The 16,148-nt window shown below is 36.5% G+C and overlaps 1 protein-coding gene across 1 annotated transcript; it reads right to left on the bottom strand.

Annotated features, from left to right (window-relative positions):
- Window positions 1-1,828: 1,828 nt before the first annotated feature.
- Window positions 1,829-6,438, bottom strand: LOC112763942 (uncharacterized). The gene is made up of 7 exons (XM_025809480.1): window positions 6,218-6,438; window positions 6,049-6,141; window positions 5,209-5,942; window positions 5,015-5,161; window positions 3,594-4,898; window positions 3,068-3,507; window positions 1,829-2,917 (listed from the first exon to the last, which is right to left on the bottom strand). The coding sequence occupies exons 1-7, from the start codon at window positions 6,436-6,438 to the stop codon at window positions 1,829-1,831; spliced, it is 4,029 nt and encodes a 1,342-aa protein (XP_025665265.1).
- Window positions 6,439-16,148: the final 9,710 nt, after the last annotated feature.

Raw genomic sequence — 16,148 nt, 5'->3', positions numbered from 1 at the left:
AAAATTAATGCTGGACTTATGATGGCCTAGGCTAGCATGACTCTGCTAACAAAAGATAATACTTTACTCTTCCAACCTTTCAACTTGCCATTATTTCTTTCCGATACCATTTTGAAATTGTCTTTTCCCTTTCCATTGTTGTTAAGCATTGCTCCTAGGTATCTTCCCAGGGTCTTGTTTTCCTTAAACTCAGACTTTTTCAAGATCTTTAATCTGGTCGATGTTGGAATATTCTTAGAGAATACAGTAGATGATTTATTGCTGTTAATCCGCAACCCAGCTGCTCTACAAAATAGCCCTAAAGTCCTGTTGATGTTTTCCATTTGTTGCGTTGTTGCTTCCGCAAAAAGGAGCAAATCATCAGTAACATTAGATGGGAAAGTTGCGTCCCATTTTTTCCAATTTCAAATGGTCTCTATTTACTATCAATCACATCCTTTTAATTAGCTGGGATAGTTTATCCATGCAAATGACAAATAGGTAAGGAGTTAAAGGGTCTCCTAACTTAATGCCTCTTGTAGGCATAAAATTATATGTTTTACCTTCGTTCTACAACATATTGTAGTTAACCGTAGTGACCCCTTTCATAATGATGTTCACCAACCATTGGAGAAATCTGAATTTTTTAAGTCTATGATTCATGAAACTCTACCTAACTCTGTCGTAGGCCTTTTTTAAATCAATTTTTATTGCCATATAGCATTTTCTACCTCTAATCTTTTTCGTTGAATGCATGACTTCTTTCGCAATAAGAATATTGTCATGAATTTTCATCCCAGTATGAAGCTTGATTGATGGGGAGAGATTCTATCACAAAGAAAAGGTTTTATCCGTTGAACAAGGATTTTGGTGATAATTTTATACTTCGCGTTGCACAAAGCATTGGGTCTGAATTGATCAATGAACTCTAGGTGTTGTACTTTTAGAATGAATGCTAGCAAAGTAGTGTTTGTATCCTTGATAAGGGTGGGATCAATTTGACTAATTTCTTAATTATTCTCGAAGAAGGCTACCGAAAATCTGTCTTCTCCCGGAGCTTCTAGAGACCTAATGCTAAACAAAGCTTTCTTTATTTCTATGTCTGTCGGCATGGCTTCTAGGTACCTGCAATTCGAACAATCAAAATTAGATATATCATGAGTGTCTAAATTTGTGGGACTAGTAATAACCTCCTATTTGTAGAGCTTTTGGTAGAAGCTAGAGATGTGATTCTTTAGTTCTTCTTCTATCCAAGTCCCTCCTTGATTTCTAAGTTTTAGAACCTTATTTTTTCTTCTTATAATAATGGTCTTAGTGTGATAGAAATTTGTATTCCGGTCTTCATCCACTATCCATTATTTTCTTGATTTTTGAAGCCAAAAGGCCTCTTCTTTGTCAAGGATCTCTGATAAATCCACATTTTATGGTATTTACTAGTTTTATCTCCCGTGCCAAGCACGGGCATTAAAATTATAATTGTAAATAAATATTATTCAATAAGAAAATGAATTAAATTATTTAAAAATAAACAATGCTTGCGGCCAGCAACGTTTATGATTGGCAGCATCAAATAATCATCAATGATGATTTAATGGTGGTGGATTGGTGTGAGATTTCATTAAATGACTCAACGTTCTCTACGGATTACATGCTAGCTAAAGTTAAATAAAATTACTAGCCCCCTAGACTTTTCCTTTAAAAATAATTGTTTGTATAGAGATGTATTATATAAATAATAATATTTAATATGTAATTAAGTAAGAGAAAAATGTTCTTTATTTATTCTTTAAGAGTTAGAAGAACTACGTACCGAAAAGATTACAGAAGGAGCACATGAGAGGTAAATCGATCAAGGGAGAATGTTAGGTAGCATCCCGGTAAAAACTTTCCTATAGACAACATTAATAGTATGATCTGAAACTTTGCCGTTAGAATCAACAGATAAAATCTTCAGTCCAGAATGCATGCTGACCCGAGAAAGCGCAACATAAAGCTGACCATGAGTAAAAACAGGCCTCGGAAGATAGATGCCAACTGTTGACAGCGTTTGACCTTGGGACTTGTTTATGGTCATCGCAAAGCAAAGAGCAACCAGAAATTGACGTCGAGTAAACCTGATTGGAAATGTATCGTTATTGGGTGACATGTTCATCCTGGGAATAAATACAACATCACCAGTATTACGACCTGCTAAGATGACGCACTCAATGATATGGTCACCAAGACGTTTAACCTGCATGCGCGTACCATTGCATAGTCCATTGGATTGGTCAATATTGCGAAGAAGCATCACAGGAACACTGATTTTAAGAACTAACCGGTGTTGGGGAATTCCTGAACAATTTAGCGCATTCAATGACTCGGTGCTCATTGTATATAATTCAGATTCCAGGTGACCATCTTCACTAATTAGTATATCAGAGCTCAAGTATACCCTCTCGTTGCCAGGGATCAAAGACATCACATGATTGTTTACTTCAGTTACGACATCAAGTGTTGGTGCTAATATACTCCTACCCTTAAAATAATCCACGCTAGAAGAATAGAGTAAGATGTCAGGATAAACGAACAACACCAAATCATGCAGATAGGGAGACTCAACATTAAGCAGCAAGTTGTCGGGTATTCTAATCACTGATTCGCCATCGGTATTGTCTCCGATTAACCCGTCACCAACTTGAAGCAACCATGTAGCAAATTCCTTCAATTGTACACCGTGGATATCTCGTGAACCACGGGACAGTCTCATGTTTTCAGTTAACTGCAACACTTGGCAAGATTGCCACAGGTTCGAAGCATTAATACACGAATGAACGATCTCTTTCCGGGAACCACGAGGAATCACAGGCAATATCTGACGGAAATCACCTCCTAGAACAACAATTTTCCCACCAAATGGGGCATGAGGATTATATCCACGATCAAATCGAAGAACATCCTTAAGTCATTTGTCCAGCGCTTCGAAGCAAAATTTATTTAACATAGGTGCCTCATCCCATATAACTAATTTTGCAGATAAAATAAGACGGGCGAGGGGTGTGCCTTGCCTTATATTACAAATAGAGTCCTGGTTAACACTGAGCAGAACCTTAAAGCGTGAATGAGCAGTTCGCCCATTAGGCAACAACAGAGCTGCAATGCCACTGGATGCAACATTGAGGACAATATCACCCTTAGACCTTATCGAAGCAGACAGTGCATTCCATAGAAAGGTCTTACCAGTTCCACCATAACCACAGACAAAGAAAAAACCACCAGCATCATGACGAACTGCATTTGCTATTGTGTCGAACACAACGCGCTGGTCTCGATTCAACCGGGAAATCAAATCCACGGCGATACTTGCCAATTCTGTCCTGTCGAAATTCAGCTCATCAAAAAAGATTGTGTCGGAAGGTTCAGGTAAACCAGCATAATCAGGAAACGGCATGTCAGGAAATTCCTTTAGGCTCCGACCATTCGGCTGCAAGAGTTTTTCAATTTCGGCAAGCGTGATGGACTTAATCTCATGAACAGAATGCTGGAAACCTAAAAGCAAAAAAATGCAACGTAGTTACGTAAGAAATAAATTGGACACGATGACGAAGGGAAAATAAAATAAATGCATAACAAACTGCAAGAGGTGGAGACGACCGGACGTTTTTGAATGGAGTGGTCTGAATTTATTGCGAAACAGTAACCGGATAGTAAAAGCAATCCGAAAAGTTTACCTAAGTTATGTCTTCCAGAAAGAAGCGAGTTGTCCATGCAATGTTGCCAACATTTCTCCCACACCATGTCAGGACGCACAATGTTGTTCGACATCAAAAGCATTGCAAACAACCTCCTGATATAATTCGGTGATGCCCACGCACTGGCTTCATTAAGTGCATCAATAAATTCCCTATCATCCTGCAATAACCCTAGGGCATAACAGGCCTCTTTGAATGTATCGTACACAATCCCACCAATTGAACGCACATCAGCAAATCTCTGGCACCCTTTTTGATAATTCAATAACATACGAAGGTAGTACTCCTCTCCATGCGAGTGAGGAATATGTGTGAGATGACCTATGACATTCCCTTGCTTCTGTGGCCTCCACATATACCCCTGCTTGTCCCAAACAAAAAATGACAGCATCTCTGCGTAAGTCAGTGTACGGGCTAGATCAAAATTCTTGTTAGCCTTAAACCAACCAATAAACATACTAACCTTTGAGACCGCAGCGTTGATAACATTCTCAATAAGCTGGTGATCATCGTACAAAACATTCTGTTCATTTGGAAGATGGAATGGAAGGCGGATGACGTTAGGCTCTTTGTACTGAATCTCAAACCCGAATAGCCGCCAGGATGCCTCACAAGCTGATATATACTGACAATCATAGTAGTTTTGGATTTCATCTACAGTGACATCAGAACCAGCTGAATAATGTGATCGGAAGAACGAAGCTGTGACACGATCATTACCTTTGTGGACATACTTGAACAAATACTTAATAGCAGACGTCTGGCAAGTATACTCAACATTTATGTGGCAGCCATACTTAAGGAGCAATGTTGCATTGTATGGGACAACAAACCTATTGTCGAGATTAACATTCCTCTTGGTTGTTGAACGACCATTATCCGACTGTTTATACTTGGGAAAACCTGCACTGTCTATGGATGTTTTCTCACGGAAAGGCACTGGATAAAACTTGGAACACCTCCCATTAACCATACACGGGCTACTCATGTTCAAAACCCCACATGATCCGTGAATCATGAATTTTTGGACTAAGCTATACAGCTTAGGTTGTCTGTGTTCGTCGGGTATCTCAGCCGATATATGATGGTCAATATCCTCAGATGATCGAGGCTTCTCGGCTGGTCGAACAAACAATAAAATATGACAATGGGGAAGACCACGCTTTTGGAATTCAACTGTGTACACAACTGGAACAAAGAAAATGGGAAAAAGCAAAAAAATATGTTAAGGGGCAAGTCGACGTTGATGGAAAAATAACAAATGTGTTAGCGCGACATTGTAAAAAGTGAATGAGAAAACTCACTTCCTTTAGGCTTTCCAAATATGGACCCATCCTTTAAGTCTTTTAGCAAGACATCTAACTTGATCTTGAAAACCCTTGATATGATATCTGGCATGTCACTTGGCTTTAATGAATAGGCCGCAACGCAATCTTTAATCTCGGTCCAATCTGGGTTACATGTGATAGTAATGAAATAGCTAGGGTATCCGGCATACCTGCAAATAGCAAATGCATCTTTGCAATTGTTGTACATGATCGGGGACCACCGACAAATGAAGACGGCAAGATAACTCGTTTTCCAGTTCTTGCAGCCTGTGTTTCACCCTGTATTAGACACTCGTGTAGGCCTTGCAGTTTATGAGAATGAAACTTGCTCTGGTGGAACCTGTGATATTGTAATCTTTCCGCTTCTACCATAGTGTAACTATCAACCAAGAATTGTTGGAACAAACGTCTTGACTTGAGAAGCACTTGCGACTCATGCGATCTTATTTGGATTCGAAAAGACAAGAACTCCCTCATGCTAATTGTTTCTCGCTTATGTAACTGTTGCTTAGATCTTTCATCGGATATTAAGATATCACTCCGAAAACCATCTTCTCCGTACGGAAAAAGCAAGGGGTACTGTAGTGCAAGATACTGCGGATGATTAACATCAATCCGTTTCAGAAGGTTCGAATGTGTCTGAATAACAACGTCCCTCAAAAGGTTGTCGAAATCAAAATCACCTACAATAAGAGCAGCAACTTCAGACGCTGATGGCAGATTAGATCTTCTACCATCAGTATTCCTCTTCTTGATAAGACGAAGCTGCAGCGGAGTCGTTGAATCTTCAGTGAACCTTTGCCTAGCATATCGGAAGCACCTAGCGAGAGAGTTGTGGAAATCAAGCATGCTGGTTAGATCCGCTACAATGGTATGATCTATAGCTTGGTGTTGATTAAACATGCTACATTAACCCAAAAATAAAATTAACCAACATAAATCTAGGTCACACAAGAATCATATAATACAGACATTAAAATATCAACATACCATAACAACCACATACTTACCCAATTGCATTAATCCGGTTCTGGACTTCATTTTCTGTATCATAAAAGTAGAGCTGAGCAAACTTGGGCTTGCTAGACTGCTGTGGCAACAAACTTCCAATTGAATGGTAATTTTGGTCACTTATAACAAACATGGGGGAGGGGGGCGGAACCCTTGTTTAGTGTGTACTGAATTTTGCCAGCCATAGATGTGAACGAAAACATACCATTAAAGGCCCTGATATGTTTCTTGTAATGCAAAGCTCGTTGATCATCACCATTCAACAACACCCACAACAATGGTGGCGGAACCGGCAACAAAGGGAGAGTGACCTTTCCACTCATGCAACAAATAGCAAATAATATAGTGTTGTTGGCTCCACCTTTCGCAAGGCGCTCGTTCATCCACATTTTCGCCCCACAAAAAACACAACTTTGGGTGGGTTGCCCGATTGACCAAACATCTAGGGAACATTCAAAATATTAAAAAACCAAGTGTCACATGAGTGTAATAATAGGTCAAAATATATATAAACTCATAATCATGTTCATTGAGAATGACACCTGGTTCAATAGAAGATGCAGTGAAAGCTTCTAGTTGGTCATCGCTAGCCTGAGCCATATGCAAAGGTGAAGACGGGGAGAAATGCGAATAGCCAACCAGACTGTATATTTGATGAGAACAAGTTATCAAATATAAAAAATAAGTTGGAAAAATTTAGAGGATTGTGATTAAAGGGGAGGAAATTTAGGGAAAACACCCATGCCCAACGGTGCCTACAGGTGAGGCTCGGCAAAGGTGCCATGCTAAGGAGGAAAAACACCGCACCAACTTATACGGGGATATTGGTTAAGTCTTTAATTGCAGCATAATCCCCGGTTCCAGAGTTTCAAGTGAAATGGCACTTTCATGCATTACTCACGTGGTAGGTGTTACATAATGATGGTGTTTGTCACGGGACGTTTCGATGTTGCATGGTGAGGAACCTGCAAGGAAAAAAGAGGTGTTATCCATGGAGGGAGGATGCAATACCATGGTCCGGTGCAGATGTAAAGAAAGGAACAGAGTGCAAAAAACAAAACAGAGGAGCACAGGTGATCCCAAAAATAAAGAATAATAAAAAAAGTAGTTGCTGTAAGTGTGTTAACTGTGAGATATACTACCGTTATATTAGACAAAAAGTTAAAATTAACTATTTTAATATTAATTAAAAAAATATAAGATAGTAATGCCATTTTTAATATTATACGTCAAATATTTGTTAACCAGGCACTGATTTAGTTCTCAGGATTGACTATGCTTGCCTAATCCTTGCTTTATGTGCGATTCTAAAAGAAATGATGAATTTTGAAAATAATAATTTTAAATCAGCAATAATGTTTTCAAAGTTAAGAGAAGGTCACACGAAAAATAACTAAATCTAAAAAAGTTAACAATATTTAGCATGTAATACAATGATTAATCATGATAATGACCATAATATAATATATAGATTATGTAAAATTGAATATATCATACATGTCATGTTCTCTATTCTTTATAATGACTGTATGCTTCTTTATAATATACTATTCTATATATATATATATAGAATAGTATATATATTTGTAAATATAAAAATATAATCTTAAAAATAACAAAAGATATTAATAATTTAAAGTGAACTAAATTTATGAAATAAAACATTCCAAATAATAGAGAAGATAAGCGGTTTTAAATGAGAGAAAAAATAAACGATTTAATATAATTGGATAGATAAGCGTTTTTAACTCATTGACTAATAGACGACTGAGCATATTACGTAATTTAAAATTAGCCATTTACAATCAACACATTATTTTTTAACGACTTAATCTATTTAAATTAAAATTAAAAGTATAAAAAATAGTGATTAAAATAGATAAATTATTTATTTTTTAAAAAATCGCTCCCTTCATTTTTTAACAAGTTTAACTAAATGAGAAGACTAAACACGGACCATTATTACCGTACTCATTAGGAAATAATATATTGGAAAAGGCACCCAACGTATATTGAAAAGTCAGAGCTCACTTTGCCGTGTAGCAACAGCGACGGGAAATTTTTGGAGCAGGCCGATATCCTGTTGGAGGGACTCAGAAACCCGTGTGTTGGGATTAACTGCAACAACAGGAAAGCGTAGATCAAAGTTAACAAATAATGCATAATCAGACCAGCAGAGCAGCAAGGTTAAGAGCACGCAGGATTGTCAGCAGAAAATGAAATGTCTCCTATCAGGGGAAAGTATGGATAATGGCAAAAAATAAGAACTGTAACGAAAAATTGTCGCCAAGCATGCGGAGAAGTATGCAGGGTAGAACGACAAAGAAACCATTCTCGGGGCCGGATGGGCTAAGCGACACGTTGATCCGGCGCCTCTTATGACCAAGCAATTTCAACCGTCGTTGTCGTGCGAGCCTAGCTTCGTGTTCCATGGAATCCAGGCAGGCAAACCGTTTGCCAAGGGCTAGGTTTGTCGGATAAATTTGTTTCAGCTACTCAAACTATTTGCAGACAGGTTCAAAATAGGATCCCGGCAGGCAAGACAGGAAAGTCCACACGCAATGACAGAAGTCTACAAAGAATTGGGGATATGGAGGAAGAACAGAATATGTATATCATGAATAATGTCAAAGTTCGACTATGAAAGGCACATGTGTTCAATCGCTTGAATAGTCATTGACCATTAAGGAAAATAGACCACATCACAAAGGAAAATATTTAGCTAATGTTTATGAACAAGATTGTCATAATAAAATAATAAGACGAAAAGTAATTTTCACTTTATTGTATCCAATTATTGCCGAGAAGTATTTAACAGCATTATTCATTGGGAGTCCAGAAAATTAGTCAAACATAATTTGTTTTATCTGTTCTGACTATTCAAGGAATGTTAAATAAATAGGATGCTGAAGTTAATTTTTTAGATCCTGTTTTGATATAGGAAAGAAAATAGAAGAAAAGAAAATAACAGTCAAAATTTAATATTTAAAAAATAAAGATAAAAAGGTATATTCATGAATTTAATATTTAAAATTGAGAGCTAATTTTTTATTAAGAAACAAAGAAAAGATTTAATAATTTTAATGGCCTAAGAATAAAACAATAAAAATTTTGTAATTATTTTTGTTTTAGTGCATTTTATCAATATAATAAAAACTTATAATTATATAGATTATTAATCTAATACATATATAATGTTTAAATGTAGATCTTTATTATAACAATGTATTAAATCAATTAAGACTAAATATAAATCAATAATTATTAATTATTCATCATAATAGATTTAGGGGTAATATTATAAGTACACAAACATATTGTAGAAGATAAAAGAAGTCGAGCAATATGGTTTAACTTAATATCCAAAACGGGCATTGGAACTCATTCTACAGGCTCAAAAGCAATAGCGTGGAATCTGCATTGTTCGGGGAGAATACGAACTCCTGATGCATGCAGAGTTCCTTGGTGCATTTGGGTAAATATATTTTTTTATTGTTTTTTAGTGCTTAATTACAATACAATTTGTATGCTACTCCATAAATAAGAGTTGTTTATGTTGGCATAAATAGAAGTTCAAACATCTTGTTCTAGTTAACCCATGGAAGGATGAAGAATGCAAACAATCCTCCCACGTGGAGGCATACAATGTGCATAAACAATATTGGAATAAATGAGGATGCTATTCAAAGATCACCCACTTATTCAAGACAGGTGAATTTGTTGGCGTCTGGCATTCTATTTAAGGCAATCCCTTTTTTCCTAACGCAGCAGAAAGTAAAGGCAAATTACTTGGCAAACCCAGTTGAAAGACACACCCGCTCCCCCAATGGCATAATAAAGCAGTGTCAATAAGCATATCCAGCAGGTGTAATTCCATGTTTAACGACACACAATGAGCAGGTTGCAATAATAGGAGTGGACAGAAAGAGTTGGTGAGGGAAAAAGACAGAAGGCATAACATGTTAAACACACCAATAAGATTTTGATTACCAAGCAAAGTAGTGACATGAAACATGAATGGCATTACAAATCCTAATGGAATCATAAAGACAACATCCGATAAACCAAAGGAAGCGGCAAAGCGCGGCAGCAACCTTGGGACGAGGCAAGAAACCCAGCCGAGATCTGCCATTATATATAACACCATGATCGACCAAAGTAAACCACAATGATGACAATGTCATAATGGATCAGCATGTCAACGTCTGAGTCACATTGCTAGTGTGATGGTGGAAAAAAAACAAATTGGAATGCAACAGTTAGAACGTAAATTAAGTTGATATCATGTTGATATAACGAAAGAGTCAGAGCGGTTTATTAAACGCTAAGCAGTTAGGGTTTTGCTGTTTTTATTTTAGACGCTCTGGTACGGAAGGATGAGGGCCTCATATGTCCCCTGCATCAGGGTCGGTGGCATTCCTTGGGACGCAGCTCTCAAACGCAGGGAGAAGACTCTTGGAGGCAGAGGGTGTGGCATGTGATGAGAAGTCGTCACCGGATCTAATGCAAACCCGCTTAACAGGAGTATATGTAACCACGTGGCCAGCCCCGTGACCAGGAACTGCAGCAGAATTCGGACTCGGAGTGGTGGTTGAACCAGGGATACCGAGTATGCTCCCAGACCCAACCAAGTCACCGCTTCGAACAACCGCACCCTTGGTCAAATTCTGCAGTGCATCCTGGAACAGATGATGTTTTGATTGTAAAGTGTTAAGGAATACAAAAAGCAACAACATTTGAATAAGCAATGGTAATTGAAAGTCCTCTGTGGAGCACTCAACGACACATACCAATTTAATGTTCTTGTCTAAAGCAAGTGAGGAGATAATCTCTGGGTCAGAACATATTCTTGAAACGGTAATCACGCACAGCTGAAATTTATTTAAGCTATCATGCCTAACAGTAAGCTTGAATAGAAGTGTCCTCCCAATCAGTGCATTAAGCTCATCTGGGAAATGCTCTCTTCCATATCCCTGGTTGTTGAAGAGAAAAAGCCAGTAAGTTGGCAGCAAAAAATATCACAAAATCTCAGAGCAAGAGCAAAGGAAGTAAGAATAAATAACCCTAGCAAGCAATCTGGTGCGGATCTCAGCGGCAGTTAGGCCTAAGAACTTTGATGCACAATTCTCAAATAGAACAAAAGTTGCGGTATCTGAGTCATCACCAACACGAACCTGAATGCAGAACCTTTATCCGCATATACAAAGCAACAAAAAAAGGGGGGCATGTTAATGCGCCAACAAATACTCAGTCCATATTCAACAACAAACATAGAAGTGCAACATGGCTGTTTGATGGAACCAACCCCAAATTTAAGAAACACATCCAATCGACAAGAAAAAGAAAGGCTAATGTTTGTGAGTCTAATGAATTAACATAAGAATAAACCAACCTCACATGAGGGGATACAAACCTGGGGGCAAAAACTGTAGAGTAAACATCACATTTTGCACAATAAAATTGGTCAGTAAGTGCCTCCAGTCCCTGTGTGCATTGCCTGCAAGCCTTGTACCACCATGCATGATCCCTGTCAATGTCAATGACCGTTCCAAATGTCACAAAGGTTGATTTCTGGGAGCAGAAATTAGTCACAATGAAATGAGCGGTGTATCACACGAAAAAAAGGAGTCATGTATTTATTTGTTTCATGATGGTAACCAGAATGAATGTATTTAAATTGGTGTTGCGAAAAAGCCATTGAATTCAAAGCACCCAAAGAACACACCTTAAGAGTTTCCTTTATTTGATGTATGGTAGCATAAGGGGTAAGGCTGAGAAAATCTTCAGATGGAGAATGCCTCACTACCCGGCTTATAACTTCAACGCTGGTGCTGTGCTTGCTACCAAGTCGAATCAGCCTAGCATCAATCAAATTAACAACATTACCATATCACAAACAATACAGGAACGGTAAAAGTTGATTGGAAAAAAAATGGTGAACAAATAAATAAAGCCTTTGTTAAAGAAACGAACTTTTGACGGAATTTCTTAACCACTTCAAGGTCAGCATTAACCATGAGCCTTGTGGTGTAGTTTGTGTTGGTTATAGTCATAACATCTGAAATAAAATGAAATCTGATTAGAGAAATAGTTGGTTAGATATAAAGAGGTTCGTATATAGTGGGGCACTGTTAAATATACCATTGTAGAACTTCATCTTGGCAAATTGGAGCACAATTATAAATTCAGTGGCCTTGTTGGCATCAAGAAGAGTTACCAATTCAGACGCATAATTTTCCTACAAGGCGCATGAAAGCTTCTCACTGCCACTTTTGGGTCCACACGCATTTTTTTATCGGGTTTTACATAGCACAATTATGATCATTAGAGAACACAATTAGAGGAAAGTTTCAAATGCGACGTGGGTAAGGTATATAAGTGTCTATGCATAATGAGATGAAAATAACTTACCTTAGATCATCAAGCTCGATTTTCATGTAATGTGACTTCCGATTTCTATTTTCAAAAGGAATCAACTCACTCTTTGCGGATAGTAGACCAACAAAATCTGCACCAGATAACCACAAGATAAGCAGGATTAAGCAGACAGTTAGCAAGGGCAAATAGATCTTATGCTAGGTAAATGACGTAGATGTTAGTGGCACAATGACAACATCAAAGTGCATACCAATAAGATATAAGTCATCCTTAACGGATGATAAGATTTCCTTGGTTGCCACGAAATCAAATGACTCAATTGGAATATCCATGCCATCAGCACCGGAGACCAATGTGTCCCTCTTAAATATGATCTGCATGCTATGCTTGGTGGGTCTGTATTTCTGTGTGTTTGAGTCCATTGTGAAGTTGCCCACAACAAACACCTTTCCCTCCTCAAGGATAGGTTCAAAAAGCCGGTAATGGATAGACCGGATGAAACAATGGATCCGAGTTCCCTGACAATGGTGCAATTAAAAAATAATGAGATGACTGATATCAGGGAGATGACAAACTTTTGAAAGGAATACCATACATGACTCAACAAAAGGCAGGAATGTACATCTTTGTCAATTACAACCAACTCCATTGAAGGTTGCGAGTAACTCTTTTCATATGACGGAACCTTCCACATCCTCAAAATTCTTACTTTAATGCACCAGTTCTTCTCTGAAATGAGAGAAAGGTCTTTCACAGAATCAAATTTCTGATCCATTTGGTGGATTGGATTTGGGTCTCGAAGAAGCACAAGAAGAAAATATGAGTTCAGCAGCTGAGTAACTGCAGAGAATTGTAGATATTGATTAAAAAATTATACATGAGAAACAAATACAAAGGAAAAAATCACCATCAACTAAGATGGAAGTACAAAAAGCAAAAATAAATTTAAATATAAAACCAATAAAGTGTATTAAGTATATAATATACACTAATGTTTTTAACATTAATGAGTGGGGGTTCCACCGAAGACACCAATGAAAATCTATTAAACACGTGTTGTGCCATAGCAAAGGAAATGTAGAGATCACAACACCATGTCCATAACCCAACAATAACAACAGTGTAGACCTTGTTTCTAACTATCACATGCCAAAAAAGGAAATAGTCGATGTAGAAATTGGGAATAAACACATAGACACTCAAGAGATGTCACCGAGTGTGCATTACTTGGGTATTGCAAAAAGATCAACTTGCAAAGAATGTGGCACGAGGAAAGTCAAAGCAATAGAAACCAATATAGTGAAAAAGGCGGCAGAATGGCATGAAAAACAAAAAAAAAATAGATCGCAGTGCAAAGAATGAATGAAATAAATATGTGATATGTGATGCATGTATGATTAAATCTAAGGAAGTAAAGGAAAAACTTGAACGCATGTGCATGTAGCAGTAGCAATAACAATATCAATCACAATAAACATATGTCACATGAGATAAGGACGTCTTAGAATGAACCAGTATTAAAAATGCAGATAAAGTCAGTGTGCAAGGATGTTGGAAAGAAGAGAAGGCTTTATAGAGCACCAGGTCCCAGCATTGACCAAGTGTAATTTAGCAAACTGGAAACGGGACTGCAGTCGGTATCGTCTAACGCTGGTTAGACAACCGTTTACTTTAAATTGAGAAAAAAATGAATAAATAATAAATAAATTTACAAAGACCACGAAAAAGACCATTATTGTAAAAACTGGAACCCTTACTCGATATACAACTTAAAAGGTAGCAGACTAATTCGGCCGAGCAATTAAACTGTTTTTGAATTTATTCTTAAGATTTAAAGATTATAGATCTAAATATTAAAAGATTTAAAGAATTTAAAGAAAGTAAAAAATAAATATTATTTAGTATGTGTCAAATATAATATTATTGTACAATTATAGAATTATAGAATTATACTATACTATTATAGTAAAGTATTATAGTATATAGTATATACAATTATACAAATATATAATAATAGTATAATATAATAGTATAGTATAATATAGTGTTATAGTATTATAGTATTATACAACGTGAAATCTGGAACCATTATACAATCTTAACTCATTAAATCATATTTACTATATTTCATATTTTATATTATATTAGACGGTTGTTATTATAATATTATAATATGAGTGTTATTAGACGGTTGTTATTATAATATTCGTGTTATTAGAACTATGACCACAAGTATTAGTATAACAATAACAAATATAACTAATAACTAATTACTAATTAAATGCCAAATGAAGATTCACTTAAGTGTTAAATCCAGGAAAAAAAGATAATTAAATATTAGAGTAAAAACCAATTAATTAAGAAACGAACTAAATAAAAAGCTAAATAATTGACGAATAATAAATACTATATAACAAATAACCTATAAATAAGTTTGGGGCTGAATAGCTTGCGGAAAAGGCGTTACCCAACCGAATAATCAAAGCTCGTGTTTGATGCTTTTAATTGAACTGAGCATGCCACAGAGGAAAAGAATTGATCCATAGACAACAAAGGTCACAAGTTAAAAGGATTTGACCGTTTTAGGTTAAAGGGAGGAATGGATGAAAACTTATTGAGTTAGTCAAAAATGGCTGCTCATGTGCCAATAGGGGAAGTTAATAGCAATGACAATAACAACGTGTGGATAGATTCATACGAAAAAAAAATATTGGATAAATTGCAACATAGCGAAGATGTGGGGGTATTTTTTTTAACCATTATACAACTCATTCGATAATATCCATAAACGTCATTATAACACTGCATTAAAGAGATCTGACCCCTGATAATGTGTAGAAGAATTAATGTATAGGCATTGTTATGGGAAGAAAGAAGCATGAAGGCTTTTTTATGTCATGTAACAATAATGCATACAGACCACCCAAAAAAACATTATTGAAAAAACAAAAAATTTTCTAGGTATAAACTAAATAATAGACATATTAGTAAAAGGTTTTGTAATATGAAAATACAACAACAACTATTTAATGGTGTAAAATAATGGAACCAAATGAATTAAAAACTAATTGGTTAAATGGTTTTTTGAAGGCAAAGTTTAATATAAAAAGACTAAACCTTTGGTTAATGGGTGATTTAAAAAGGGAAAATAATTCTTTAATGCAAGATGGATATAACATTACTTAAAAGGAATCTAAAGTTGTCAGTAGTATCAGAGAACTAATTTTTCCCAAACCATCATGGGGAGTCATCTCTGATAAACCCAATGGGTGCGGCAGTGCGATCCTAAATCCTATAATAAAGTATAACATAGTGGCTATTATATGAATGGGGATAAAAAAAATAAAATTTTGTCATGAGTAACGCAGCAGAATCCTATTCAATTATATAGACAGCATTGTCCAAGAGTTTGTATTAAAGAACGAAAGAACTTCTGACTGAATATGATTAAATTTATCTTAGCAATATCCGGATAGTAAATCTAAAGTTTGCTAATTTAATGGGTTAACCCACAGCACATAATAAAATGCATATTGCACATTGATGAAACACCAAGTTCGATATTTGATGGTGGGAGCACAGTTTTCGGCTTCAGGGAACAAGGCATCAAATACATAGGACATGACAATGCACACGCCAGTTCTTAAAGGAATAAACCATTAGCCTAATGGCACTTCCGGTACGCAGCATGTGGTGCTGACTAAAAGGCCTCCACCGCTTA

This window comes from Arachis hypogaea, chromosome 17 (assembly GCF_003086295.3).
Source record: "Arachis hypogaea cultivar Tifrunner chromosome 17, arahy.Tifrunner.gnm2.J5K5, whole genome shotgun sequence".
NCBI classification, from domain to species: Eukaryota; Viridiplantae; Streptophyta; class Magnoliopsida; order Fabales; family Fabaceae; genus Arachis; species Arachis hypogaea.
This window is presented reverse-complemented; position numbering and strand designations above follow the sequence as displayed.

Coding starts and splice junctions, on each gene's coding strand:
- LOC112763942 (XM_025809480.1), bottom strand. CDS start 6,438: ATGTGGATGAACGAGCGCCTTGCGAAAGGTGGAGCCAACAACACTATA. Junction 6,142..6,217: donor TCTATGGCTGGCAAAATTCA/GTACACACTAAA, acceptor TTCAATTGGAAG/TTTGTTGCCACAGCAGTCTA. Junction 4,899..5,014: donor ATTTGGAAAGCCTAAAGGAA/GTGAGTTTTCTC, acceptor TCTTTGTTCCAG/TTGTGTACACAGTTGAATTC.